We start from the raw sequence: 27656 nt of genomic DNA on the forward strand, positions 1-27656 counted from the left end.
GCTGGGGACAGTAGCCCCAAGCCACAGCGATAAGTTGAAGCACAGGGACTTGGGCTGGGATCTTACCCTGCTGTAACTACGTACTTAAGGGAGAGGGGGCAGGAGGGGGAGTGAAGGGCGGTGAACCATGTGCAAAACACAAGCAAAACCAAAACAAACAAAACTAGGGCTCCTGCCAAGCTTGGTTTCCTTCTACTGGGTTAGTTTCTAAATTGCAAATGATGGATTTTTCGGCTGTCAGACGCGTGTCTACCAACCAGTTTATCCTACTCCCAGCGTCGCCGAGTGTCAATCACGGACGACTCGCAAGGCGTGGATAGAAAGCTTCTTAGCTGAGGGTTTGAAGTAGATAGTGTATGTTTTGTTTTTCCCCCTTTGCAAAAGGAAAAGGCCTGACAGGAAAAAAAAGAAAGAAAGAAAAAGGAAGTACTATTATTTTTAAATTTTCCAGGGCGAGAGCGGCCAATTTTTACCTTCAAGACTTGAGAGAGACCAAGGTAACATAACCTGGAGGGTGCACACTCATAGCAGTTGCCCTTCCGGACTTTAGCAGGGCGGAGGAAAGACGCATGCGTCGTGCGCACTGCTGGGTCACACACCTCCTAGGAGAGAGCTCTGCGCAGGCGCGGACGCAGGTTGCAGCAGCGCCAGGCCTCAGCCAAAGCAGTGGTTCTGCTGCCCCTCCCCCGCTCCGAATCCGCGGCCGCCGCTTGTAGGCCTGTAGTCCCAGCCCCAGCGATCCGGACTGCAGACCCCGTGACCCTATTCCCTGGCCAGTGCGCGCCGGAGCAGCTCGGTACTGCGCAGCGCTCTGCGTGCAGGTGAGTAATCTGAACGCGCAGGCCCTCGGTCCCTTTTTCGGAGTAGAGCCCAGCGGAGGCGTCCTGGAAAGAGTCAAGCGGGAGGAAAGAGGTAGAACAGGGGAGGCCTCAGGGGAGCCAGCCCAGCCCAGCGACCCAGGGGGCGCTCAGGGTTGGATAATGGCGGTGTTTTGTCACCACCTATCCGGACCCAGTCTCCTGCCTAGGGTTGATTCCAGGTTCCCACACCTTGTGCGGCCAGGTGTCCCCTGCTTTTGCTCTTCTTTAGTTTTTTTTGCACGGTTGCCTTGATCTTATCTTTAACCTTTCCAGAGTAGGCTGTGTGCTGTGTTTTGTTTATGCAGCTAACAAAAGGTGCCGGCTTTCGTTATCATAGAAGAAAACGACCCATTTAGATTGGATGGAATGCTGTACTTTTTCCCCCCTCTCTCTGCTAAGTCTTAGATCCATGTTGGGTTTTCAGTAAGAGATTGCGATGAAAACATTGCATATAGGGAAAAGAAAGGGGGGTGTAGCACCTCTTCATAAACCAATGGGTTTTTAGGAATAAAAGTGGCTAAATACTGTTTGATGGGAGGAATATCCAGTAGGGAGGGCGGGGATACCTAGTGCCTAAGTCTGATGCTTGTCAGTTAGCGTTGCTGAAATAAACACTTGTCAGAGGCAGACTCATCAAGACAACTGTTAGATACAGAAAGAAAACAGGTCCAGACTGAGAGCCACTTGATCTTGCCCTCTGTGCCTCCCTGTCCGCCCAGCCCCCTTCCCCCAAAGGATTCTTTGGGATACATCTTAACACTCCTGTTGTGCTAAGATCCCAGAAAGGATGGCTCGGTGGCCACACTGCTGAGGCCCCTGATCCCTGCTCAACTGATATTCCAGACAGGTCCCAAGGTCAGTGTGTGGAGATAGTGATGTTAATTCACCCCTGAACCACCTGTGAGTGGCAAATTGGTTTGGCCTGGGTTTAATGTCACTGAGACAAGCCAAGAGAAGATGATGCATTTGTGGACGTTATAGATCATTTATGTTTTTCAGCTTACATGGATAATGTGTACATAGATTTTTTAAAATAGTAAAATAGTGAAAATAAGCACCTTCATCTTTCTACAATTTTAAATTGATCTGGTTGTGAATATTTTTTATCCTGCTGTATATACTATGTTTGAATGATCCCAGGATGTGGGTGGCATGCCAGTATTAAAAAGTAAACTTTTCTCCATATTATACTATAACTTGAATTACTGAGTGTCAGTTTTCCTTACTCAAATCAATAAGAATTTCTAAAAGACATGCTTATCTCTTTGTATGAATGTCTATAATAATACATTTTTAGGAACTGATAAAAGATAAATGGTCAAATTTGGAAAGAGCAGAAACGTTATTTGTAATTGTGCTTTCCCTTTTTATTAATTTTCCCTGAGAATGTCAGCAGATTGGATTATATGACTTTTAAGTTCATTTCATCCTGAAAATTGTATGACTCAACTGCAGTACTCTTGCATTACGTACCTGCAGAGGTGATTTTGTATAGGTATGGTATATATGTAGGTACTACCACTTATTCTTACTTGGTTTTAAGTTTACGTTAAATGTAAATTTAAATTTTACCCATGTTATTTTTGATACTGTCACCCTAAAGTTTTGAAATTAATTGTTCTAAATGTTGCTTTGTATTGGTGAATTCTGTTAAATATCTTGGGATATTAGTTTCAATGTAATTTTGAAATTTCATCAACTGTTGAATGAAAGACAAATGCAGGATTTGGTTTTGAGTTTTTGTTGAAACTTTAAAAGTTTCAAGCTAGAAATGTGAGAATGAGAAGGATTGTGGATCTTATTTATCAAAAAGCGCATGAATTTTAAAAGGCTGAAAAGTACTACTTCTACTTCTTAAAAAAAATTTTTTTTAAACATTTATTCATTATTTGAGAGACAGAGCGTGAGTGGGGGAGGGGCAGAGAGCGAAGGAGACACAGAATCCCATGCAGGCTCCAGGCTCTGAAATGACAGCACAGAGCCCGACTTGGGGCTCGAACTCAAGGACCATGAGATCTTGACCTGAGCCGAAGTCAGATGCTTAACCAACTGAGCCACCCAGGCGCCCCAGAAAAGTACTCCTTTTGACTTGGAGCCACGGTTTAGGGGTACAAGAGCACGTGGTTCCGAGGGTCCCAAATTGACGAGGTTCAACCACTCACCACTAACAATATCCAAAGGCAGAAAGACAAGTGGTAGCGAAACAAGAGAAGAATTTATTTCAGTGAGGCCAGCATGGGAAGACCGTGACTAAAGTCACAAAGATTGTCTCCAAAGTGCTAAAAATACTTCTGAGTTTATATAAGGAAAATGTGGGACAAAGGTGGATGGGTACGTGCAGGTAGCCACTAAGTTCAGATCGATAATTGTCTTGGGGTCTGGAAAGCCCTTATTGCTTGAAGGGCGTGTTTTGCTTACCATCACAGGATGCTTGGCCCTCAGGGTCTTTTGCCTGAGAAGAGATAAGCTGGAAAGAAGAATTTAAGCACCTAGAAAGTACAGACTGAGGAGGAACAAGAGGTGGTTAAAGTCTTCTTTCAAACTTACCTGGTAATCCAATATAATAACAGTCATAATCTGCCTAAAGCAACTTTAGCCTTTCGTGCTAATTGGTTTAAAGGTACAATATGTTTTTGTTGTATTCTAGTGAAGACCGCTTTCTTTTCAGAGAACCTTAAAAAGTGCAAACTTAGGTGCAATTTTAATGTTTGAGAGCCCATTCTCATCATGAGTCTGATATGATACCATTTTATAATAATTTGTTAGAAAAAAACACTTTGGACTCTTGGCTCCCTTGTTTCAACTGTTACCCTGATTAAATATAATTCTAATCCAAAAGTAATTTGAATATTCCCTTGAAGTTTGCTCTATGTTAATTATATTGGTATAAAAATCCCATAATGTTCTTGAGTGTACGTACTTTTACCCTGATTTTATCGTAAGATATTTCTTTTTCTTTAGACATGGGAAAGTCTTTTTCTCATTTGCCTTTGCATTCAAATAAAGAAGATGCTTATGATGGAGTCACATCAACTGAAAATATGAGGAATGGACTGGTTAATAATGAAGTCCATAATGAAGATGGAAGAGGTGGAGATGTCTCTCAGTTTCCGTATGTGGAATTTACAGGAAGAGATAGTGTCACTTGTCCCACTTGTCAAGGAACAGGAAGAATTCCTAGGGGTATGTGTTACTGTGTTATTTTTCCTTTAAAGAGTTATTCCAGGCATTTGCACTGGATTTGTAATGAATTTGTAATGATAGCAAACCCATAGATCAAAGCACAGCCCTTTGTGTTTTAAAAACTTGTAGGATTAAAGTTAAAACTGTGTATCAGTTATCTTCAGTTAAACGGACACAAAGAGACAAACATAAACATTAAAAAAAAACCCATAAACACATTCAGGTTTACAAAGCAGTAATGAAAACCACCCCTCTACGTCTAGTATTGTTTTCTTTCCCCCTTGTGATACTAGATATGCAGTGTCTTTTGACTGAAAATTTTTAGTCCTATTTGGTCATAATCACGTTGGGCACTAGGAACAATTTAAGTAATTTGGTGACCTAATATTTTTAGTTCACGATGTAAAGAATAAAAGCAAGCCAGTCATGCCCTAATTAGTTATTTTTAAGAGGAACTACATGAAAAGGGTTGGTAAATTCAGATGGGTCATACGGGGGGGTGGGGGGGATCAGTTGGTGGCATATCATAGGGAAATTCAGAAGGGAGTAATCTTCATGTGTTGCTTGTAGCCTACACAAACTTTAGTAGAACTGGCGACAGTAGAAATCATGAAAATACTTTGTGCCATCCTCATTTTCTGCCTGGTTGAAGTTGATAGGTAACCCTGGAGAAACCATGAGGGAAGGGCAGTGTCCACATAAGGTATACCAGAGTTTCTAAGCAATGCATTAGATTGGGGAAGTTTACATATGAGTTGGCCTTTCAATGTGATGGCTTTATCATTGCAGGGATAAGTACCTGATACAGAATAAAAGGATTTTTGTAGGTGAAGGGATTAGTGCCTTAGGCTAAGACAGAAAAAAAAAAAAAAAGGACCATTCTGGCATTCGGGTTATGATTTTGAGGTGTAACCACTTGGCTTTTTTGGCAGCCTGGAAGTGGATTGTGGATAGTAGAAAGTCAAGGATGACTCTGAAGGTATTTTTGTCTGAATAGCTGGAAGAATGGTGTAGCTGTTAATTAAAATGGAGAAAAGAAGGTTTGAGTGTGTATATCCAGGGAGAGATCAGGAGTTCTGTTTTAGAGATGTAAGTGTGGAGATGCATATTTGACATCTAAGTGGGCCTATTTAGTAGGGACTTAGTTATAATTGTCTGGAATTCAAATGCAAGGCCTTGGCTGGAGTCATCATAATACAGGTGGTACTTAAAGCTGAGTTGGATGAGAGCACCAAACTTATCAGTGTGAATGGAAAAAAAAGAGACCCTAATGCTGAACTTTGGGACATTTCAACATTTCAAACTCAGTGACAGGAGGAAGATTTAGCAAAGACAATGAAAAAGCAGCTAGAGTAGAAGGAGGAAATTCCGTTGTATCTGTGGTGTCCTGGAAATAAATGCAGAAAGTGTACCAAGGAGGAGAGAGTGTACAACTGTTAGATGCTACTGATAGATCAGGTAATGTAAGGAGTGAGAACTGACCATTGGATTTGGTGATGTGGATAGAGACCACTGGATACCTTTAAAAGGGCAGCTGTGGCAGGTTGCATATAGCACGTATAGCGTGGGATCAATAGTGCATAGGAGGAGTGAAGTTATGTGGTAAGAAAGTAGTATTTTTGAGGAGTTTTACTATATATATAAGCAAAGAATAGAGACGGTAGCGGGAGGGGGGCTCTGAGTCAGGAAAGGGAGTTTTTAAAAGATGGAGTGAATAATTTGTATGCTGATGAGAATGATACATAGAGGAAAAAAGGTGATAGCGCAGGAGATGGGAGAATTATTAGATGTAGCACACAAGAGCAGGAGGCTGCCCTTACAGAGGAGCACCTGTAGTTTACTCTTTGTAATAGGAGAGAATGTAGAGTGTATGGACACAGAGACAGGTAGGTGCATAGACGTGGTGGTGGGAGCTTGTGGAAGTTCTGTTTTGTCACATGAGGAGCTAAGAGTGAGGATAGGGAAGGAGCTATTGGAGATTTGAAGACAAAGTTGAAGTGTGAAATTGTGGTTTTGGAGAGTCAGATTAAGAGTGTGACCTGGGTAATGTATGATGACTGACATTAAAGGCCACTTGTGATTAGTGATCTAAATGAAGCCAGTGAGCATAGTTGTATGTTTTTCTCTGTTAATATTTAGCTGTATGGATATCACCGTAGGAGCTAAAAGGTTACTTTTAAGCAGGATTTAGTTTAGCCAAATGAACATCACCAAAAAAGACGGGATATGTGTACACAGAGAAAAAGATATGTGTATGTAATATATATTTAAATGTGGTGTGGGGAGGTAGTGTAAATGAGGAGAGAGTTGTGGAAGGGGCAGGGAGGAATAATGGAAGCATTACAGGAAGCTTTAAAAGAGAATTTGACTATGGGGTGCCTGGGTGGCTCAGCTAGTTAAGCGTCCGACTTCGGCTCAGGTTGTGATCTCACGGCTCCTGAGTTCAAGCCCTGCGTCGGGCTCTGTGCTGACAGCTCAGAGCCTGGAGCCTGCTTCAGATTCTGTGTCTCCGTCTCTCTCTGCCCCTCCCCTGCTCACACTCTGTCTTTTTCTGTCTCTCAAAAATAAATAATCATTAAAAAAAAAAAAAGAGAGAATGTGACTCTAGTGCTTTAAGAGTTACTACAAACAGCTTAGTTCTGATGAGATTGGAAAAATTGGCGTATTAAAGATCTACTTATCTGTTAAATCTGGATATAGCCCAACCCAGGAAATAAAGGATGGATTTTGGAGTCACATAATGCAGACAATGTGTGGCCTAAATGAGTTGTGGAAGGCTCATTTTGTATAAGCTCTTGAAGCATGAGACTTTCTGTGTGTCACTTTTGATTTTCAAGAATATAGTGTAGGAACCTCTGTAGTTATAGTGATTTCAGGACAGCAAGGTAGCGCTGTTTCTTCTGCCCTTATCCAGATACCCAAATCAGAATCTAAGTGGAAAATACACAGTTGAAGGAAGTCTTGGTGAATTCAGATCTTCTGAAAGCTGGGACTTTTTAGATTTTTTTCAGTAAAAAGATTACTCTTTCTCATTCTTTGTATTATTTTGTCTAGACATCAAGCTCTGAAAGATAAATTACCTCTTTTAGAACTCAATGTCTACTTGATAATTTTTGAAGATTTGAGAGCAGTTTACTAAAGTAATGAGATGAGAGCTGGGTTGTAGTCTGATCTTTCTAAACCACACTTAGATAGAAATCTACTATATTTTAATTAATAGTGTTAATAAATTTCTAAATGTACTTTTACTTTTAGGGCAAGAAAACCAGCTTGTGGCATTGATTCCATATAGTGATCAGAGATTAAGGCCAAGAAGGACGTAAGTGATAAGAAAATAGCAAATTTTTTTGTATTCTTTGCTTTTTGAATTATGTGTAATTACTCTAGTTTAACACTTTTAAAATGAAAAATGTCATCAGGTTGTTAAATTATGCCATCAGATGCTTTGTATTATTTAAAAAAAAAAAAAAAAAAGGATTCCTGGTTGGGGTAAGGTCTTCAAAGCAGCATAGCATCTGAATTTCCTCAAAAATCTATTTACTAAAACAGACAAACCTAGAATAGCAGTAGGATACACAAACATTTTCGTCAAAAATGAGTGTTAAGGTTCTCCTACTCACCCTAGAATGAAGACAGAGCAAGGATCAGAAAGTGTTAGCAGCTGTGGGGAATTTGTGAAGAGACACAAGAAGAATTGCAGAAGGTCCTAAGAGCCCTGATATACCAAGCAAATGCTCTGATACATAGTACCCAAGAAGAAGAGGATCCCACTTCCAGCAAATACTTATGGGAGTAACCTGTCAAAAAATAACCTGGGAGGCCTCCACTTCCTGTACCTTGGAGAGAGGGCAGAAAAGGTACACAGAGGCCATAGAGATTCACTAAGGGGATTTGAGAAGATCAGAAGGAACTAGACCACCTTGAGCCCTCAAAGACCTTAGGAAAACTCACCAAAAACTCTTGCAAAAGGACAGACATATCCTAAGGAAAAGCCTACTGGGGATTAGATCCATTTTGTACAGGGAAAGAATAGGGGAAAAGGAAGAAAGTTTCAAAAACTAGAGAGAGAATCTCAGAACCATAGAAGTGGACATACATACAGGCCATCTTAAAAAAAAAAAACACAACAACTTTATTACAACAGAGGATGGAGTTCAGGAAAGCCACCCTGGCCCATCTTCACGAAAATGGAAAGCTTCTGTGAAATGTACAAAAACATCTCATTTAAACACGAGCAACAAAAAATATTGCAGTGAAGTGTCACACAAAGTCAGTTAAAAAGAAAGAAGAAGAAAGTGAACTGAAATAAAATGTTAACAGATCATGGAAACATATCAGAAAAACAGATGAAAACTGTAACTTAAGAAACCTATAGAAGCTATGACAGAACAGCATGAGTCAGAAATTGAAAAGCTCAGAAATGAGATGACTAAACAATATGAGGACGTGAAATAAGACTATGAACCCCTGAAAGAATTAGAAAAAAATAATTTCAGATATGAAGACAAGACTGAAAGAACATAGTGCAAACAGATACCATGGAAAGTATGGCAAAGGATATAGAACGTACAAAGGAGTAAATGAAAACACAGACACATTAATGAAAAGTATTTAAGGTAAAATGGTATAGAACACAAGGAAAGAAGATTGAACAAACATGTAATTGAAGCCCCTGTAGAAAAACCAAAGGAATCAAACTGAACAAATACTAAATACTCAATTCGAGAACACTTCCCTGAGGTAAAACAAGACATGAACCTACATACTGAAAAGACATGCCATGATTTTAAATTGTGTGCTACCCATCCTAGTGAAAGTACTGGACTTTGATGGTAAAAAAACAAAACAAAACAGAAAAACCCTTTGAAAAATCCCAGGCAAAAGGATCAATTTATAAGGGACAGAAAATCAGATTGGCATGCTTCTTGACCACAGTGCTCCAAACAAGTAATCAGTAGAGCAGCATATTTAAATATGTACCATTGGAAAGAAGATGAACCAAAAATTTTAAAAAGTCAATGTGACCCTTTATTATAAATTATGTAGATGGTTATGCATATTCAAGAAATTAGGCTTAATTCCTTTATAATCTTAGGATGAAAAAAAACTCTCTAAGTATGATTCAAAATCCAGTGAGGAAAGAAAAGATTAATTAATTTGACAAAGTATAGGTTAACTTTTACAGGTTGAAAACAAAACCTTAGTTGAAGGCAGAATATAAATGGCAAACTGGGAAGCGATGTCTGCACGTTACCGCAAACATATGGCCAATATCCTTACACTATAAGGAGTTTCACAATTTGAGAGGAAAAGGCCACCACCAAACAAAAAGTAAGATATGAACAGCTCATCCACAAGAAAGAAATGCAGATGTCCTTTAAACATGTGAAAAGATGTTCAGTCTTGATCATAAAAGAAATACAGATTAAAACATTGAAATACCATTTTTTATCTATCAGATCAGCCAGGCTCCAAATTTTGACAGTGTATTTTGTTGGCAACACTGTGTGAAATGAGCACATCCATACCTTGGTGAAAGGGAATTTGATGTTATCTAGCAAAATTACATAACACATTTACCCTTTCGCTCAGGAATTCTACTTTGAAAATGTTTTCCTGAGGATAATTGTCAAATAAAGTATGGTTTTTATCCACTGTGCCAGTGTTTTATAATAGCAAAGGACTAGAAGTAATATAAATGTCCAATAATAGGATTCGGGTAGATAAGTCACGCTACATCTATGCAATGATAACATGGAAAAGGAAGAACTCTGTATTTCACTACAGTTCATATCTAGAGTATGGTTCTATCTGAAAACACACACATGCATACAGAGAAGGAGAGAGAAACAATGGAATGATAAACCTAAGACTAATACAATTGATTACTCAGAATTTGGGAAGGAACTTGGAAGAGGGAACAGGTAAACACGTGAGATCTCTGTGTGTATGTGTATATATTTATATTGTTTGAACTTTACAACCATGTACATTTTTTTAAATAGAATTTAAAAGTTTGGAAATTGGAAGTAAAATTTAAAAAGTGCTAAAAATTGAAACAAACTGAAACAAATGATCTAACTGTATATCCGGTTGTTGGCATGACTGCAGATGAAAGAATCACTTTAAGTGACTTGAAAACATTGCACTTTGACTGTCAGTGTCTAGGAAGATGTGTTCTAAATGACAAAGATAACTACCAACAAAAGCTTAAACTGTACTCAGTAGCTGCATTGTTAGGAGTAATGTTAGTGTAATTTTGAAACTTCTTTATGTAAAGCAGGTAAGTAATTATGTACTAATGTCATTAGGGAATAAGATTCTTAGCCTAAAAACAAAGTGATACAAGTACAAAATCAAATAAATTTGTTTTTTTCATTTCCAACCAAAGATGGAATCATAGGGACTAGGTTTATTCTTATGTCTGAAACAACTAAAAAACTGGACAGATAAATGAAACAATATTTTTAGACAGTGGACATCAGCCAGTACAGGCCAGTGATATCTGAGAAAGGGAAAGCTAATGACGTAAACCCTATGATTGTACCACTTTACTGTCTAGGAAAAGATATCAGATCACAGTACAATGGAAAGAGTGCAGGCAGAGCTTAGCAGAACCCCTAAACTGAGGAGATAGATGGTCCTGGGAATCTCAGAGGCCAAGACCACAGTTAGTAGGGCAAAGTACCAGAGGATAGAGAGTTACCACTGGGTACTCTGTGAGTGTCTAGCTGAGTACTGATCAGTGTATATGTGTGAAGAAAGCCCCTGAGGCTGAAGGAAGAAACATACAAAACAAAACAGAGGGAGCAGTCCCTAACGCTTATATAGGACCAGGGATAGTTTCCACCAATCAGTGTGGAAAATCTCATAATTCAGAGGGAATCGGGTGGAGTACTCAGAAGGTTATTTCCACAGTAACAGAAAGAATTAGCCCTAGATTAAAAGCTGCAGTACTCATGCTTAACAAGACCTAAAAGCAAACGTCAAAAGGTTTAAATTCTTTGCAAGAAACTCAACTATATCCCAGTACAGAGCTCAAGAATGTATATGTAGGAATTCCAAACTATCCTGCATTCAACATGGTAAAATATATGAGTCTGTCATCCAATTAAAAATTACCAAGCGTGAAAAGAAGATGAAAAATAGAGCCCATAATGGGAAAGACCATTTATAGAAACAGACCAATAAATGGCATAGAAGAAAGCATTTGACAAGGACAGTGAAATACTTACTTTAACTATATTCTGTAGTTTCAAGAGATGGGGCTTAAGAATAGACATGGAAGATATTTTAAAAAGATCCAAATAGAATGTTTAGAAATGAAAACTACAATATCTGAATAAGATGAAAACTACATGGGAAGAGTTAACAACAAATTAGACACTTCAGGAAAAAGGAGTGAATTTAAATACATAGCAATAGTAAGTATTCAGAATGAAATATGAAGAGAAAAATACTATTGGACGGCAACCTAGACACCTATTGAGTACCTGTGAAATCAGTCACTGTTCTAAGGCCTGGGATACAAATTGTTCAAAAGTATCTTTGGTATAAGGGAATTATGAATTTATCGAGGAGATAGACATGTAAGCTGGTGATTACAGTACCTTTGTCTTACCTGTTAGAGGTATTTCCAGAGTACTATGAGAGCAGAGTATGGTAGAATCTAAATTATTTTATGGAATTAGGGAAGGCTCCAAAGAAGATGAAGCATTAGCTGAATTTTAGAAAAGTAGAAAAAGTTGAGGTAGACCGTTTCAACAGAAGGAACAGTATGTGCATAGATGAGAGTAACAGGCTGGCATTCAGATGTTTGCGTAAAGTAAATGCTGCTGTTGGAAAGTGGTAGAGATGAAGCTTGAGAAAGTAGCAAGGTCCACACCATTAGTAAGCTAAGAAATCTGAAAACCGTAGGAAGCCCCTTAAGAATTTTTAGGAGTTTCAGATGTGCAGTGAAAAAACAATGACTCATTTTTTAGTGAAACTATAATATTTTACGAACAACTGTGGTTCTTTAAGTTGGGGGAGTTGTGATGAGGTAGTTAGGAAATTATATTTATTTATTGCTTTTGTCTGCATATTTTAGCTGTATCATTTAATCCTGAAAACAAATCTACACATTTTAGAGTGGAGAAAAAAAGCAAATTGCCGAAAGTGTTGCAAGTAGGAAATGGCAAAAGTAGAAATGTAACTTGAGTCCAAATAAGCCACATGATCTTTATAGCTTTATCAGTTCTATACCTCCTAGGATTCATTACTGTCCCTAGAGCCATAAGAAAAATGATGACTGGTGAATTTTATAATAGACATCTATAGTCTTCATCAGTGTACTAGCCAGTTTTTCAATTTGGTAGGAAATACTATGTGGAATGTTTATCCCATCAGATTCATGGCTGTAAACTTGGGGTGCAGAGTAATTTAGGACATTGATCATATATTAACACCCGGAGCTGATTTATAGGCCCTAAACCCTAAATAGATTACGGCGGGCTCACCTAGCACTAATTAAAAATAACAACACTAAAATAGAAGAAAATTCAACAAAGTTCAGATTTTTTTAGTCATGATTTTTGAACTTTTTTTTTATACCTTTTTTAGGGGTTTGGTGTAGAGTAGGTACTATAAATGTGTGCTAAACTATTCAGTAGGTGATCTAGTAGTGATCATCACCCTACTCATTTCGAGGAAATCTAGAGTGAGTGAGTGGGAACGTCTTTGTTTGCTCAGAACAGTAGTGTGGGCCTAGTGGCAGTGACTTAGCGAATCTTTGTTTTATTTTTTTTTTAAACCATTTTGTTCTCTTTTCTTAGACAAAATACTCAGAAACATAAAACATGTGCAAGAGTCATTTGAAATAGCAGTTATGGGCCAGGCAAAGATTATGTCTATTAAGGGATTTGGGAATTGGTGAGGAAGACAAAGTAGGAGAAAGGATAAAATGAGTATTTATTTAATGACTAGAACATAAAGAAAAGATTAAGTAATATAAAAGACCTAGTTTTTAAAAAAAATAAAAGGTGCTGTGGGCTTTGAGCTGAGAGCTGTTTTTTGGAGAAACCAGGAAAATTTTACTTTGAAACCCTATTTTGAGGATAAAATTGAAGATAGAGGCAATTTTTATCTCTGGAGATTGGAAATAAAGAGCGGGAGATGGAAGAGATACCTGTCAAGGAGAGTTAGAAGACTAGGAAAGGCATGGAAAGTTTTTTGTTTTGTTTTTTTTTTTCTTGTCTTATATCTGCATATTAGTATCCCCTTTCTTGATTTTCAAGAAACAGCTTAATAGCATCATCAAAACAGAGTTGATTAATGTAAACAATATTTTAAAAACTGAGTACATAAATACTTTGGGATGAGGAGACTCAAAAAGTCTTAGTGAGACTTAGTGGGATTCATGAGGCTTGTGGTTATGTCATTATGCTTTTAAGGGCTTCACTGGTGGTTCTGATGAGCAGTCACTTTGGGACTCACATGCAAAACTCACGTGAAAATTCTGCTCTGCTAAATTCAGAAGGGAGAGAAGGGACTCTTGAAATCCATGTTTTTATAAAGTTCTCCAGCTTAATTAATTCTAGTGTGCAGCCTGGTTTAGGAATGACTGTAGTTAATATTCTGCCTTCAGTAATCCTGAAATCCCAGTCTCCAAAAAGGTACATACATCTTTTAAGGAGAACATTTTAACACTTTATAGACCAGACCCAACACTACTAATTACTTTTATAATATAAAAAAATGGTAAAATTATACATCTTTTCCTGCTGGTATAATAGGGGAAAAATTCAAGTTGAAAAAACTTCTCTAAATGTTTCATTATGTAATTTTTGATGCACATGTATTTTCTTACTCTCATTTTTGTTTTCAGAAAGCTGTATGTGATGGCTTCTGTGTTTGTCTGTCTGCTCCTCTCTGGATTGGCTGTGTTTTTCCTTTTCCCTCGCTCTATTGACGTGAAATACATTGGCGTAAAATCAGCATACGTCAGTTATGATGTTCAAAAGCGTACAGTATATTTAAATATCACGGTAAGTACAAAATTACATTAAAATATTTGATTACATTCCTTTATTATATTAAGTACACTTTTGTCCCTCTGAGAGAATATTAAATGTGACACTGGTCAGTTTGCTTTCTGTATATCTGCTGTTGATGATTTCTATCATTTCTGGTTGTGCCGAAAATGGCAAATAGTAAGTACTGGTGATTGTGTATACAGAATCATTTAGCATTTGAAGTTGCCTTTAAAATGGTAAATAAACTAAACTGTTGTTGACGAAAGAATATTTATAGTCCGTTTACTTTTCAGCCTTTGAATAGCTTCTTGCAAAGTGTTAAAAGTAGGTTGATTCTATAAATGTTATAAAGGTAACAGTTTCTTTTCCTTATATATGGTGAAATACAATTTTTACCGTTTTAACAGACTATTCCTGTATTGTGTCTAAAGATAAGGTACAAGTGCCTGTTTGATTTCTCTTATAAATTAGTATATGGGGAAATATCCATAGTGTTTTACTGTCCAGGAAAACACTGCTGTCTGTGCTGACAGCTCAGAGCTGGGAGCCTGCTTCCGATTCTGTGTGTATCTCTCGCTCTCTCTGCCTCTCCACCGCTCACACTCTGTCTCTCTCTCTCAAAAAATAAACAAACATTAAAAAAAAATTTTTTTTTTAAATCATTATTTGAAAGCTTATGCTTGTGCTCTCTTGACTTACAAATTAAGTGGATTCTCACTGCTCTCAGTAACAATATGTCTGTTAGTACTAAACTTTTTGTCCTTTTTTTTTTGTCTTTCTTAATGTTTATCTTTGTCATCTTTCTAGCCTTCAATATATGATTGATCCTTTTAATGTTCTCATGAAAGCTGTGGCACTTCAGAAAAAGACCTCTACCAACATTATTTTGCATGTCCAAAGGATTCCAAGATTCTTCTGAATCCCATTCTTTGGCCTGTATCAGAAGGTCCATTGACCTCAAATTAACAATCTCTTTCCTGCAGTGTCTAGAAATTAAGTTGACATGGGTATTAAGAGCCAAGTAGATAAAAACGTTTGTATATTTAGGTAAAGATTATTTCTACTATATTAGGAAATTAAAAGAAAAACTCTACATTTATAACTATGATTTAAATTAATACATAAATGTGATCATGTAATTGCTGGTCACTAGTACATTGTTTTTTTAATCCTTTTTTACTAAGATTCTTCTTTCCACTTATCCCTTATTGCATCTTTTCATCTTTCTCCATATTTATATTAATTTATAAGCTCACATTGTCAGCTTTTCTTAAAGTAATATTTATTTTCAAAAGAATATTTTGTACATATTTTACGCATGTTGGTTTTCTCACTTGTTAATACCTTGTAGAAATCTCTCCTGAATTTGTGTCTTAGACTTACTACATTGTTTTTAATGGCCTGCGTAACACTCCATGCAATAATTTAATACTAATCATTTTTGTGGATGGTCATTCACTTTCTTTTCTTTTTGTTTTTGCCACTATTCTCATTCACATCATGATGTTTTTATTTCTTTGGAATAAATGCTCAAAAGTAGGATTGCTAGGTCAAAGGATATATGTATTTTTATTTTAATGGATATTGCTAGATTACTTACCAGAATGGCTGCAATGCTTCACGTTTCCCAGTAATGTAAAAATTGACCCTTGTGCTCAAATCCTTACCAAGAATAGAATTTGTTGCTTTCTACAAGCTTTACTAGTTTAATGAATATTAAGTTTACTAGCTTATTCCTAACTCTAAATGAATTTCAGGGTTTTTAAGTGTTTCTTGGCCAATTATATTTGTACTCTTTTGATTTGTTTATTCATATGCTTTACTTTTTTTGTTTGTTTTTACCTCTAAAGATATTGTTGTTTTCTTTTCAGTTTGTGAGGGCTCTTTGTATATAAATGGTAACCATTACAATCTGCCTTATGAATATTTAACATTCATCATTTAGTTACTATTGATTTTCATTTGTGATGACTGTTTTAGATGTTTTGTTATCTGTTATTTCTTGATTTAACATTTTTTTTCCCACTGCTCATTTTCTTTTTTTTTTTTTTTTTTTTTTAATTTTTTTTTTCAACGTTTATTTTTATTTTTGGGACAGAGAGAGACAGAGCGTGAACAGGGGAGGGGCAGAGAGAGAGAGGGAGACACAGAATCGGAAACAGGCTCCAGGCTCTGAGCCATCAGCCCAGAGCCTGATGCGGGGCTCGAACTCATGGACCGCGAGATCGTGACCTGGCTGAAGTCGGACGCTTAACCGACTGCGCCACCCAGGCGCCCCCCCACTGCTCATTTTCTAAAATAATTTGACATAACTGTGAATTAGAATTGTGGAAATTGTCCCTGCTGTTAAGTACAGAAATGATGTAGCTCAATTTCTTTCCAACAAATAGACTTGAATCTATCCCATTTCTTCTCCAAAGTGACCCAGTAGAAATCTCTACTCATGTATAAGTTAAAATACCAATTTCTTTTAGACAAAAAAGTTTATATGAAGTACTGTTTAACATTTTAAATGGTCATTTTTGTATCTGATAGAATAGGAAATACATTACTAATATAGTCTGTGAAGATATTTATATATTAACATTTAGTAGAAATTCAGATGAAATTTAAAAATTATTTTTATAGAATTTTTCTAAGGCCATAAATACATTTTCTAACATTCATTTTCTATATTCCTATAATGTACATTTTCTGGGCCTGTTGTTTATTTTTTAAATTTTTTTTCACATTTATTTATTTTTGAGAGAGAGAGCACAAGCAGGGGAGAAGGAGAGAGAGAGGGAGACACAGAATCTGAAGCAGGCTCCAGGCTTCAAGCTGTCAGTACAGAGATTGATGCGGGGCTTTAACTCAGGAACCGTGAGATCATGACCTAAGCCAAAGTCAGATGCTTAACTGACTGAGCCACCCAGGCGCCCCGTAGACCTGTTAATTTTTAATTGTGTGCTTATTGTTGGCATATTATGTACATAGTATTCATCATAAAACCAAATAATTAGCTTATTTAATATCCTTTGATATTTTTGGCAATATTTTTCTTCCCCCTAATAACTGAAGTGTGGCCACAGCTGAAGTCATTTTTTTTAAGTTTATTTTTGAGAGAGAGACACAGAGCATGAGTGGGGGAGGGGCAGAGAGCGAGGGAGACACAGAATCCGAAGCAAGCCCCAGGCTTTGAGCTGTCCTCACAGAGCCTGATGTGGGGCCCAAACCCACAAACTGAGATGGTGACCTGAGCTGAAGTTGGATGCTTAATGGACTAAGCCACCCAGGCACCTCTGAAGTCATTTTTTTAAATTGATTTTGGATACATATTTGTTATGCTTATACATTTTTTGCCTTTTCTTTTACAGAACACACTAAATATAACAAACAATAACTATTATTCTGTTGAAGTTGAAAATATCACTGCACAAGTTCAGTTTTCAAAAACTGTTATTGGAAAGGCTCGCTTAAACAACATAACCAATATTGGCCCACTGGATATGAAACAAGTAAGTTTCCATCATAAAATACTTTGGAGGAGTTCAATGACTTTTGACTTTCTATATCATATTAATCTGAGGGAGGGGGAGGATTTCCTCACAAACTTGACATGTGTTCTTTGCACGTATAAGAGAAAGTCTTAGACTCAGCCATGCAAAAGGAGAGATTTCTAACTCTTTGAAATTGTGAAACATGTCTGAAATCTTTGATGCTTTGCTCCTCTTTCTAGTTGTCTTATTTTCACTTTTTGTCTTTCAGATCGATTATACGGTACCTACTATCATAGCAGAAGAAATGAGTTATATGTAGTAAGTTTTGATATTTGAATAATGTTCTCTCATTGAATTATAAAATATCAAGAATAGAGTGTATAGATATCTTTTTAATTTCCCACAATCTTAGCAGTCAGGAAATCACATTTGGAATACTTCTGGCCTCTGATCATCTCTATTGTCTTCTCTCTCATCAACATGCATAATATTTATGTGTAGTATGTGTCTATACCCTTAATATTCATTTTTTTCTTATTTTTCATCATTAAGGTCAAATACACCTTGTCACCTTTTTAAAAATTATTTATTTTTATTTAAACTCAAGTTAGTTAACATATAGTGTAATATTGGTTTCAGGGGTAGAATCCAGCGATTGACCACTTACTTATAACACCCACTGCTTATTCCAACAGGTGCCTTCCTTAATGCCTATCACCTGTTTAGCCCATCCCTCCCACTGACCTCCCCTCCAGCAACCCTCAGTTTGTTTTCTTTATTTAAGAGTCTGTTATGGTTTGCTTCCTTCTCTGTTATCTTATTTTTCCTTCCCTTCCCCTGTCTTCATCTGTTTCTTATAATCCACATATGAGTGAAATCATGTTTGTCTTTCTCTGACTTATTTCATTTAGCATAATATATGGCAAGATTTCATTCTTTCTTGATCACTAATATTCCATTGTATGTGTGTATGTGTACATTATATATATATGTGTGTGTGTGTGTACGTGTGTGTACAGATGTATGCACACACACCACCCCCCCCCCCCCCTGCGCACACACCCCCCCCACATATCTTCTTCATCCATTTATCAATTGATGGACATTTGGGCTCTTTCCATAATTTGGCTATTGTTGATAGCACTGCTCTAAACATTGTGGTGCATGTGTCTCTTTGAATCAGCATTTTTGTATCCTTTGGATAAATACTGAGTAGTGCCAATTACTGAGTCGTAGGGTATCTATTTTTAATTTTTGGAGGAACCTCTGTACTGTTTTCCAGAGTGGCTGCACCAGTTTGCATTCCCACCAATGGTGCAGAAGTATTCCCCTTTCTCCACATCCTCACCAACATCTGTTGTTTCTGGAGTTGTTCATTTAGCTTATCTGACAGGTGTGACGTGATATCTCATGGTGGTTTTGATTTGTATTTCCCTGATGATGAGTGATGTTGAGCATTTTTTCATGTGTCTCTTAGCCATCTGTATGTCTTCTTTGGAAAAGTGTCTATTCATGTCTTTTGCCCATTTCCTCAGTGGATTATTTATTTTTTGGGTGGTGAGTTTGATAAATTCTTTATAGATTTTGGATATTATTCCTTTATCTGATACGTCATTTGCATATATCTTCTCCCTTTCTGTAGGCTGCCTTTTAGTTTTGTGGATTGTTTCTTTTGCCGTGCAGAAGCCTTTTATCTTGATGAGGTCCCAATAGTTCATTTTTGCTTTTGTTGCCCTTGCTTCCAGAGACATGTCTAGTAGGAAGTTGCTCTGGCCAAGGTCAGAGAGGTTGCTGTCTGTTTTCTCCTGAATGGTTCTAATGGTTTCCTGTCTTACATTTAGGTCTTTCATCCATTTTGAGTTTATTTTTGTATACAGGGTAAGAACGTGCTCCAATTTCATTCTTTTGCATGTCCCTGTCCAGTTTTCTCAACACCATTTGCTGAAGAGACTGTCTTTTTTCCATTGGATATTCTTTCCTGCTTTGTTGAAGATTATGGCCATACATTTTGGGGTCCATTTCTGGGTTCTCTATTCTGTTCCATTGACCTATGTGTTTCTGTGCCAGTGCCATACTGTCATGATGATTACAGCTTTGTGATACAGCTTCAAGTCCAGAATTGTGATGCCTCCAGCTTTGGTTTTCTTTTTCAGGATTGCTCTGACTATTCAGGACCTTTTCTGGTTTCATAAAAATTTTAGAATTGTTGGCTCTAGCTCTGTGAAGAATGCTTGTGTTATTTTGATAGGGATTGCATTGAATGTGTAGATTGCTTTGGGTAGTATTGACATTTTAACAATGTTCTTCTAGTTCATGAACATGGAATGTTTTTCCTTTTCCCTGTGAGTTCTACAATTTCTTTCATAACCTTTCTATAGTTTTCAGCATACAGATCTTTTACCTCTTTGTTTATGTTTATTCCTGTGTATCTTACTGATTTTGGTACAGTTGTTAATGGGATCAATTCCTTGATTTCTCTTTCTGCAAAGGATTATTGGTGTATAGAAATGCAACCGATTTCTCTATGTTGGTTTTATATCCTGTGACTTTGCTGAAATCATGTATGAAATCTAGCAGTGTTTTTTTTTTTTTAGTTTAGTATTTTTTGTTGTTGTTGTTTATTAATGTTTATTCATTTTTGAGAGACAGAGAGAGACAGAGCATGAGCGGGGAAGGGGCAGAGAGAAGGAGACACAGAGACTGAAACTGGCTCCAGGCTCTGAGCTGTCAGCACAGAGCCCGATGTGGGGCTCGAACTCACAAACTGTGAGATCCTGACCTGAGCCAAAGTCAGATGCTCAACTGACTGAGCCACCCAGGCACCCTGAAATCTAGTAGTGTTTTGATGGACTCTTTCAAATTTTCCACGTAGAGTGTCATCTCATCTGCAAAGAGTGAAAATTTGACTTCTTTCTTGCCATTTGTATGGCTTCTATTTATTTTTGTTTTCTGATTGCTGAGGCTAGGACTTTCAGTACTATGTTGAACAACAGTGGTGAGTGTGGACATCCCTGTCGTGTTCCTGACCTTAGGGGGAAAGATCTCAGTCTTTTCCCATTGAGGATGATATTAGCTGTAGCTCTTTCATATATGGCCTTTATTATGATGGAGTATGTTCCTACTATCCCTATTTTCTTGAGGGTTTTTATCAAGAAAGGATGCTGTATTTTGTCAAATATTTTTTCTGCATCTATTGAGAGGATATATGGTTCTTATTCTTTTATTAATGTGTATCATGTTGATTGATTTGCAAATATTGAACCGCCCAGGAATAAATTCCACGTGATCATGGTGAATAATTCTTCTAATGTATATTCTGTTGGATTCTATTTGCTAGGATCTTGTTGAGAAGTTTTATATCCAGTTTCATCAAGGATATTGGCCTGTAATTCTCCTTTTTAGTGGAGTCTTTGTCTGGTTTTAGAATCAAGGTAATACTGTCTTCATAGAATGAGTTTGGAAGCTTTCCTTCCATCCTATTTTTTGGAACAATTTGAAAAGAAGAGGTGTCAACTCTTCTTTAAATGTCTGGTAGAATTCCCCTGAGAAGGCATCTGGCCCATGGCTCTTATTTGTTGGGAGATAAAAAAATTTTTTTTTTTATTTTTTTTTTAAATTTTTTTTATTTAATTTTTTTTTTTTATTTTTTTCAACGTTTATTTATTTTTGGGACAGAGAGAGACAGAGCATGAACGGGGAGGGGCAGAGAGAGAGGGAGACACAGAATCGGAAACAGGCTCCAGGCTCTGAGCCATCAGCCCAGAGCCCGACGCGGGGCTCGAACTCACAGACCGTGAGATCGTGACCTGGCTGAAGTCGGACGCTTAACCGACTGCGCCACCCAGGCGCCCCTGTTTTTTTATTTTTGAGAGAGAGGGAGAGACAGTGTCAGTGGGGGAGGGGCAGAGAGAGGGAGACACAGAATCTGAAGCAAGCTCCAGGTTCTGAACTGTCAGCACAGAGAGCTATGAGATCATGACCTGTGCCAAAGTCTGATGCTTAACCGACTGAGCTACCAAGGCGCCCCTATTGGGAAATTTTTGATAACTGATTCATTTTCTTTGCTGATTATGCATCTCTTCAAATTTCCTATTTATTCCTGTTTCAGTTTTGGTAGTTTGTGAATTGTTAGGAATTTGTCCATTTCTTCTAGATTGCCCAGTTTGTTGGCATATAATTTTACGTAGTATTCTCTTATAATTGTTTGTATTTCTCTGGTATTGGTTGTAATTTCTCCTCTTGCATTTGTGATTTTTTTCTATTTGGGTCCTCTCTTTTCTTTTTGATAAGTCCAGCTAGGGGGTTATCAATTTTGTTTATTCTTTCAAAGAACCATTAATGTAGTTTCATTGATCTGTTACACGTTTTTTGTTGCTGTTTCTATATTGTTTTTTTCTGTATTATGTCCTTTCTTGTGCTAGCTTTAGGCCTTATTTGCTGGTTCTTCTCTAGCTCCTCTTGGTGTAAGGTTAGGTTGTGTATTTGGAGACTTTTCTTCTTGAAGTAGACCCTTTTTTGTTTTAATTTTTTTAACGTTTATTTATTATTGAGAGACAGAGCATGAGCATGGGAGGGACAGAGAGAGGGGGAGACACAGAATCTGAAGCAGGCTCCAGGCTTTGAGCTATCAGCACGGAGCCCAACACGGGGCTCAAACTCACAAACCGTGAGATCGTGACCTGAGCCGAAGTCAGATGCTTAACCGACTGAGCCACCCAGGCACCTGTTAATTCTTTATTGCAATATACTTCCCTCTTAGGACTGCCTTTGCTGCATCCCAAAGGTTCTGGTCTGTCATGTTTTCATTTTCATTTGCTTCCTTGTATTTTTTTATTTCTTCTTTAATTTTATGGTTAATGCATTCATTCTTTGGTAGGATGTTCTTTAACCACCACGTATTTGAGGACTTTCTAAATTTTTTCTTGTGGTTGACTTCAAGTTTCAAAGTGTTGTGATCTGAAAATATGCATGGCATGGTCTTGATCTTTTTGGACCTGACTGATTTGTGACACGGTATATGATCTATTCTGGAGAATGTTCCATGAGCACTCGAGAAGAATGTCTATTCTGTTGCTTTAAGATGAAATATTCTGAATATATTTGTTAAGTTCATCCTGTCCATTGTATCAAAGACATTGTTTCCTTGTTGATTTGCTGTAAGCGGAGTATTAAACTTTTATTATTATGGTTTTATTATCAGTAGGTTTCTTCACGTTTATCATTATTGATTTATATATTTGGGTGTTTCAGGTTGGGGGCATAAATATTTACAGTCGTTAGATCTTCTTGATGGATAGACCTCTGAATTATGATAGAATGCCTTCTTCATCTTTTGTTATAGTCTGTTTTAAAATCTTGTTTGTCTGATATAAGTATGGCTACTCTGGCTTTCTTTTGATGTCCATTAGCATGGCAGATAGTTCTCCATCCCCTCACTTTTTTTTTTTAATTTTTTTTTTTAACATTTATTTATTTTTGAGACAGAGAGAGACAGAATATGAATGGGGGAAGGACAGAGAGAGAGGGAGACACAGAATGGGAAGCAGGCTCCAGGCTCTGAGCCATCAGCCTAGAGCCCGACACGGGGCTCGAACTCACGGACCGCGAGATCGTGACCTGAGCCAAAGTCGGACGCTTAACTGACTGAGCCACCCAGGCGCCCCTCCATCCCCTCACTTTCAATCTACAGGTGTCTTAGGTCTAAAATGAGTCTTGTGTAGGCAGCATGTAGATGGGTCTTGTTTTTGTGTGTGGGTTGTTTGTTTGTTTTTTTAAACCCGTTCTGATACCCTATGTCTTTTGATTGGAGCATTTAGACCATTTACATTCAGAGTGATTATTGAAACATAAATTTAGTGCCATTGTGTTACCTGTAGAGTTGGTGTTTCTGGTGATGTTCTCTGGTCCTTTTTATTCTTCACTGCCTTGCCCCCAGTCCCTCTTCCTTGCACGGCTGGTTTAGTAGTCACAAACTTCTTTACTTTTGTTTGTCTGGGAAACTCTTTTTTTCTCCTTGTATTCTGAATGACAGCCTTGCTGGATAAAGAATTCTTGGCTGCATAATTTTCCCATTCAGCACACCATGTCACTTTATTTACTATAAGAACCATAGTCTCACACATTTTAGTATTTGTTGACTTTAGTATCGCAGAACTAAAAATGCTAGTATTGTATAATGTTCTCTTATTGAATTTCTAAAGCTTTTACATTGGGTCTAAGTGATTATTAACTCTTAAGTAAAAAAAAAAAAAAGATTTTTTATCATCTTTTATAGTATCAGGCTGATACAGAATTTCTAACAAACTGTTCACTACAATTTCAAAGATGAATAAAAAGTAGCAGTAATTTGTAGCCAGTGTGCAACAACTCTACAATTGCTGTAGTAAAACATGTCTGTTTTTAGAATAAAAAGTCATGAAAATCTTTATCATTATTAGGTGCAGAAAATGTTCCATCAATAAATGCTTACTTATGTCTTGTGTATCATATCTCTTTTAGTTTTAACATAGGGAAAGGAATCATAATTAAGTGATTTTAAATTATAATATCAGCCACATTTACTCACATTGTTTTTTTCTTTTTAACAGTGATTTTTGTACACTGATATCAATCAAAGTACATAATATCGTACTCATGATGCAGTAAGTATGAATTTTTTTTGAAAGAAATATTTCTTTTTTAAACTTTAGATTTATAACTTTGGCTTATAGCATACACAACACCTTTATAAGTATCAGTTCAGTCGGGTTTGAAGCCTTAAAAGAGTGCGATGAGATGAGTAAATATTATCCAACTTTAAGAATGAGGAAATTGGAGCTCGGAGAAGTAGTGAAGGATCACATGGCTGCTGAAGAGTGAATCTAGACCTTGCAAGAACACAGGAAGATGGCAGGTGTTGGGATGAAAAAGAGGACAGAGCTCAGCATCCATTGTTCTGTTATCTATGGTAAATAGTCCTTCACAGTAATAAGTACTGTTACTAATGTGCAAATTGGGTGTTATTCTGGGCCATTAAGACATTGTAGGTTATAGGTTTGGTGTTTGGACCATCAGCTAATGGCGCAAAATGTGATGAAAGAATGAAAGAATTTTCCTGTGATGAGAGAATTTTGTTTTTAAAAGTGAAATGAACTTACGTATTTTTAAGTAATGATAAATGTTCTGAAAACATGGTGTTTCTTGTGTATAATTATTGGAGTAGGCTTGCTAAATCAGCATTTATGCTATCTGTTGGGCAAATATTCCCTGAGTGGCCCATGTCCACAATATTATCATTAATCAGTCTCTCCCTGGAGAAAATTTTGCTATATGAAAGTATTCTCAGTTCAGAAAACTATGTAAATAATAATGTGTCTCCCTGTTTGAGTTTTTTTTTTTTTGTTATGTCTCCCAATTTTTCTTTTTTAGAGTTACTGTGACAACAACATACTTTGGACACTCTGAACAGATATCCCAGGAAAGATACCAGTATGTTGATTGTGGAAGGAACACAACTTATCAGTTGGGGCAGTCTGAGTATCTAAATGTACTTCAGCCACAACAGTAAAAATTGAATGATATGCCAGTGGAGAAGAAGAAATCCCTATCGATATTTTCTAGAACTCTGAAGAATGAGGTACTTACTTCCTGATAGGAGATCTTAAATTGAAGAAAACTAAAGTTTACACCTTCCATTTTAGGGGTACAAGTAAAAGTAGGTGGACTCGAACATTACTGCAGCGATCCACTCTGTGTTCATGTTGTCTGTACCAGGATCTTTTACTTGAATCTAAATTTGCCAATTGATTTTCTTCTCCCCCTCTCCCTAGCGGGGGAAATTGAGACTTCCCATGTAGGACAGTAAGTAATTTACAATTCACAGCTTCGGCCACTACTGAAAACCTAACTTTGATGATGGACATAATTTGAGAAACTTTATTTCTGAATGTTTTTATAGAATATTACTGAGAGCCTGTTATTCATGAAAGACTTTTAAAAATAACCTTTTTTTTTCTGTTTTATAAATTCCCATTGCTACATAGTAGGATTTCAAGGTATTTTAGCTTTTAGCTAAACATTTGTAGTTTTTCATTTATTGAAATTCTACTCATTTGCACGTTTTTGTCAGTCTTATTTCAATCCAGTGCTTGCAGAACACTAGAAACCAAAATAATCTTTGCAAAATTCTGAATCTAAAATTTTTGAAAGCTCCCTGTTTCACATGTCTTTCCATCTAAGTAAGTTTTGTGAAATTTTTGTGTAGTCTTCAAACATCGTTAATGTATAATATTGTAAATAAACTGTGCATGGCTTTTATACAGCTTAAATAAATGTCAAATAAAGTACAGATTCAAAATAAAGTAAGTTGCTCATAAAAAATAAATAAAACGGGAAATTGAAATTCAGAAACTTATAGAATGTGAATATGGTTCCAGTTACATACAGGATCAGGCATCAAGTGATTTTGAAATAAAGTATTTTGATGCTCCACTTTTTTTTAATGTTGCTTTTCAGACTAACAAGTTGTGGAGACACTTTTCACAACTCTTTGGTACCCAAGTCACCCAATGTTACCCATTTTATGCCTGTTTTCAAGGAGGAAATTGTGTCTTTGGTAGAAATTCTCCAAGAAATCTTATTAAATGATGGTGGCTATATAAGAATTAAACCTATATTATGCTTTTTAAAAATTTAATCACTTTGCACATCACATGGATATCAAGCCTCTAGCAGTTAACGTTTTTAAATTTTCAACTTTTTGTTTGGATTTTATTTAAAATTATTTTCAAGTGGAAATTATTGATTTTTGCATTTTGTCATCTTATATTTTCAATACCATTTTCTGTTTGGGCTTTGTGCCTTTTCACTTACCAAGTTCTAATTACCTTGTAAATATATACCACTGAGGGTAGGGACCAACTGTGATACCAAAAAAATAAATAAATAAATAAGTGGCTTGAGATTAATTTCTTTCTGTTCCCTAGAGACAGAAGTCAGGTTCCCTTTCCCTCAAAGTGCCTAACTTAGGTCTGAAACATACCTGTTTATCAGTCGGACTCTCTCAGCTGTTACACACAAGCTTTGTTTAATTATTTAGAGCTAATGAAGTCTCCTTTCTGCCTTTAAACACACTCAGGTCTCCCTTTAGTGTTATTATAATTTTCCCCAAGTTTTCCTGAGTGAACATTTTAAATGGGTAGAATACACTTTTTTTTTTTTTGGACTGTTGTTTTACCTTAATCGTTGCTAACTCACCCATCGTTGCTATTAAAGTCACCCCATTACATTTGTTATAGACTCACTAGTCAAACCCAGCCTTCATGTTTTTTTCTTCTATGATTTTTGACTACTCCTATTCTCCTTGAAACTGAACACTCCTCTAATGTTTCGATTCTATTTGTATTTTTCAAATCATTCTCATTTCATTTTCCCTCATTCTGTCTTTTGATCTTTCAGTGACTATTATCTAGACCCTCTTTTGCTTCAAAATTTCTACTCCTGTGACTTTAACCAACAATCATCTATATTAGGGCTTCCAAATCTTTCTGTATACCTGACCAGTCACCTGTCAGGCTTCTTCTCATTTAGTGAGTTACCTAGAGATGAAAGTATTTCACTGACTGTGTAAATCATAAAGTGTTTCAAAAATGTTTATCATATTCTGTTCTCTCCTTGTCCTTACTTCAAAATCACCCTTCATTTTTTCATAATCACCCTTCAGATATGCCTTCTTCAGAAATCAATCCTGGTTTATCTTTTAACTTCATAAGAGTATGTAGTGTAAGTGAATGGATTTTTCTGTTGATTTGTGGTCTGATATCCTTTTGGAGTGCATGCATAGTATTTGCTGAAGATACAGGAAAGTGAAGGAACATTTGCTTTTAGTGACTTAGTTTTGAATATTTTTTCTTCATTTTTAAAAATTAACACTTTATTGTACCTACTTTCCATGAAGCATAAGGTAGAAAAACCTAGAATTTAAGATGAGTGCAAACCTGTAGTAGAAAAAAAGATCACCTGTGACTACTTTCAGAGAAGTTTTAAATAACTTGCCAGAATAAGCTTGGAACAGAGCAGGTATAAGTTAATAAAATTACAAAAATACATTCAGGTGAAACAGAATTACAGCCATTAAAAAAAGA

At 36.7% G+C, this 27656-nt stretch overlaps 1 protein-coding gene across 5 annotated transcripts; it reads left to right on the forward strand.

Moving 5' to 3' along the window:
• The first annotated feature begins 613 nt into the window (after nt 1-613).
• LOC121026770 (transmembrane protein 106B) lies at nt 614-27656 on the forward strand. 5 transcript variants are annotated; one of them, XM_040469545.1, is made up of 9 exons: nt 614-821; nt 3287-3380; nt 3822-4043; nt 7299-7362; nt 13909-14068; nt 17413-17553; nt 17804-17853; nt 24123-24176; nt 24943-27656. In XM_040469545.1, the coding sequence occupies exons 3-9, from the start codon at nt 3824-3826 to the stop codon at nt 25079-25081; spliced, it is 828 nt and encodes a 275-aa protein (XP_040325479.1). In that variant the 5' UTR covers nt 614-821; nt 3287-3380; nt 3822-3823; the 3' UTR covers nt 25082-27656. The 5 variants fall into 5 exon arrangements, with proteins under 5 accessions (XP_040325479.1, XP_040325476.1, XP_040325480.1 ...); XM_040469544.1 differs by lacking the exons at nt 614-821; nt 3287-3380 and adding exons at nt 892-912; nt 2257-2355; XM_040469543.1 differs by lacking the exons at nt 614-821; nt 3287-3380 and adding exons at nt 897-912; nt 2254-2355.

This window comes from Herpailurus yagouaroundi, unplaced genomic scaffold, assembly GCF_014898765.1.
Source record: "Herpailurus yagouaroundi ecotype Mexico unplaced genomic scaffold, PumYag 162439, whole genome shotgun sequence".
NCBI lineage: Eukaryota > Metazoa > Chordata > Mammalia > Carnivora > Felidae > Herpailurus > Herpailurus yagouaroundi.